At 43.7% G+C, this 1,796-nt stretch overlaps 1 protein-coding gene across 1 annotated transcript; it reads left to right on the forward strand.

Annotated features, from left to right (window-relative positions):
* The first annotated feature begins 6 nt into the window (after nt 1–6).
* LOC116217791 (ranBP2-like and GRIP domain-containing protein 3) lies at nt 7–1,205 on the forward strand. The gene is made up of 4 exons (XM_031557735.1): nt 7–58; nt 234–443; nt 696–874; nt 1,026–1,205. The coding sequence occupies exons 1-4, from the start codon at nt 28–30 to the stop codon at nt 1,203–1,205; spliced, it is 600 nt and encodes a 199-aa protein (XP_031413595.1). The 5' UTR covers nt 7–27.
* Nucleotides 1,206–1,796: the final 591 nt, after the last annotated feature.

Genomic DNA, 1,796 nt, shown 5'->3' on the forward strand with positions numbered 1-1,796 from the left:
GATCCTGCTGGACTAGACAAGCTGGAAATGTTGGCTTGCGATCGAAAAAGCCAGTCTGGTAATAAGAATTAATCATTAAGAAAGCTCCATAGATCTCTTTGAATCTTATGAATAGTTACTTGAAGAGTTAAGTGGCTCGCTTCCCAACCCGAAGGAGCAAGAGCAGCCCTCTGTTGGGGCTGTCCTTCGTGAAGTGCAGTGTTTTTATGTGAAATCCCATTTTTGTTTTCCAGGTCATATGCTGCTGAGCTTAAGCCGTGGCAAGGAGGATTTCCTGAGAAAGACTGTGGAATCTTTTGCCAACACAAGGGGTTTACTGACATTGTTTGAAAGCCTCTTTGGGAAGGGAGCTTCTCGAGAGAGTTCTTTCCTTGGCACAGAGGAGATGGGCAATGTCAGTACACGAGCACCAGTGCAGGCAGAACTTACTAAATACGATATTGGTAAGCCGTGTCACTTTTTAAACTCAACTGAAGCATGACTGTATCAGAGGAGCTTCCGTAACTGCTTCCTTTTGCAACAAAAGAGATGGGGCTGTAAAAGCTGTTCAGCGTAGCCTTGCTGGGAAGCTCCTAGGATGGGAGAAATCTTCAGAGCTGCTTACTTCTCTTGGAACGAAGCCCAGCTGTGATCAGATGCTAGCCTTCCTCACTAGGACGTAGGCACCAACTTCCTGCTGCTTTGTTTTTGCACAGGTGCTGTTCGAATGCACAACGGCAGTCTCCAGCACCTTGTGTGGCTTGGTTTGCAGTGGAACTCTGTGTCAGTCTTACCCCCAGTGCGGCAACTGTTAAAGCAGCTTTTTCACTTGCCCCAGGAAACATCAAGGCTTGAGACAGATGCTCCTGAATCCCTTTGCCTGTTGGACCTTGAAGTCAGTACACTTTCCAAGATCTGAAGTGCATATAAATGCTATTTGCTCTTTTCTTATTTCTCCTCTTCTCCTTTCTTTTCCTTTCTTTTCTTTCTTTTCTTTCTTTCGATACCTAATATTTTCCTTTATTTGTTTATTTGTACAAAAACAGGTATTCCTACTCGGGATGGTATTCACTTGCAACTTAGAACTGCAAGAGAAGTTTAACACTCGTGATGAAACACATCAGCCACCTTTCTTACCGTTGCTGCTGTGCAAACAGTTCTCTACTGAGAAGCAAAGATCCTGGTGGGATGCTGTTTGTGCTCTTATGCAGAAAAAAACAACGTAAGAATTCTTCTGCTTGCAAGTATTTGAAACAAGCCTTTCGACAGCTTCTGAACGGATTCCCATAGATTGTGTAAAACTAGTTTGCTTGGTTGGACTGTTTTGGACGTGAATGTTTTGTTGCAAGAGGGGTTTGAGACACAAAAGAGCTTTCTCCAAGTGGGCTTCATGTTTCTCGTATAGCATTTCTAAAGCAGAGCTAGAAGCAAAGCTACTTGTTCTTTTCATCAAACAAGTGACATGTGAATAGAAGAAAAAGAGCAAATACTAACTGAGGGCTGTTTCTTCTGTTACTCAGGCCAGAATCAGTGACAAACCTGAAGTTTCTTGTCCAGCATGGATTAAGTACTCTGCGAGCGCTGGAGAAGCACGGCCTTCAGCCTGCCTTGATTATACACTGGGCAAGAAGCCTGCAAAATACAGTAAGCTGAGATTATTGTTCAATATGTACAGTCTGTTTTTCCTCTCCTTGTGTAACTGAACGCACAAAGTAAACAAAATCAGGTGAGAAGGTACTATTGAGAGCTGCCGTGAGCTCTGTCAGGTAAGTTGGTTTCTCTAGTCAAGCTATCAGCTACACTCTCCCTCACTGCCT

Source organism: Meleagris gallopavo, unplaced genomic scaffold (assembly GCF_000146605.3).
Source record: "Meleagris gallopavo isolate NT-WF06-2002-E0010 breed Aviagen turkey brand Nicholas breeding stock unplaced genomic scaffold, Turkey_5.1 ChrUn_random_7180001954405, whole genome shotgun sequence".
Lineage (NCBI taxonomy): Eukaryota > Metazoa > Chordata > Aves > Galliformes > Phasianidae > Meleagris > Meleagris gallopavo.

What these genes read in the sequence shown, in the direction of transcription:
- LOC116217791 (XM_031557735.1), top strand. Translation starts at nt 28, where the DNA reads ATGTTGGCTTGCGATCGAAAAAGCCAGTCTG. An exon ending in CGATCGAAAAAGCCAGTCTG is followed by an intron (nt 59 to 233) that starts GTAATAAGAATT and finishes TTTGTTTTCCAG; the next exon opens with GTCATATGCTGCTGAGCTTA. An exon ending in TTTGCCTGTTGGACCTTGAA is followed by an intron (nt 875 to 1,025) that starts GTCAGTACACTT and finishes GTACAAAAACAG; the next exon opens with GTATTCCTACTCGGGATGGT.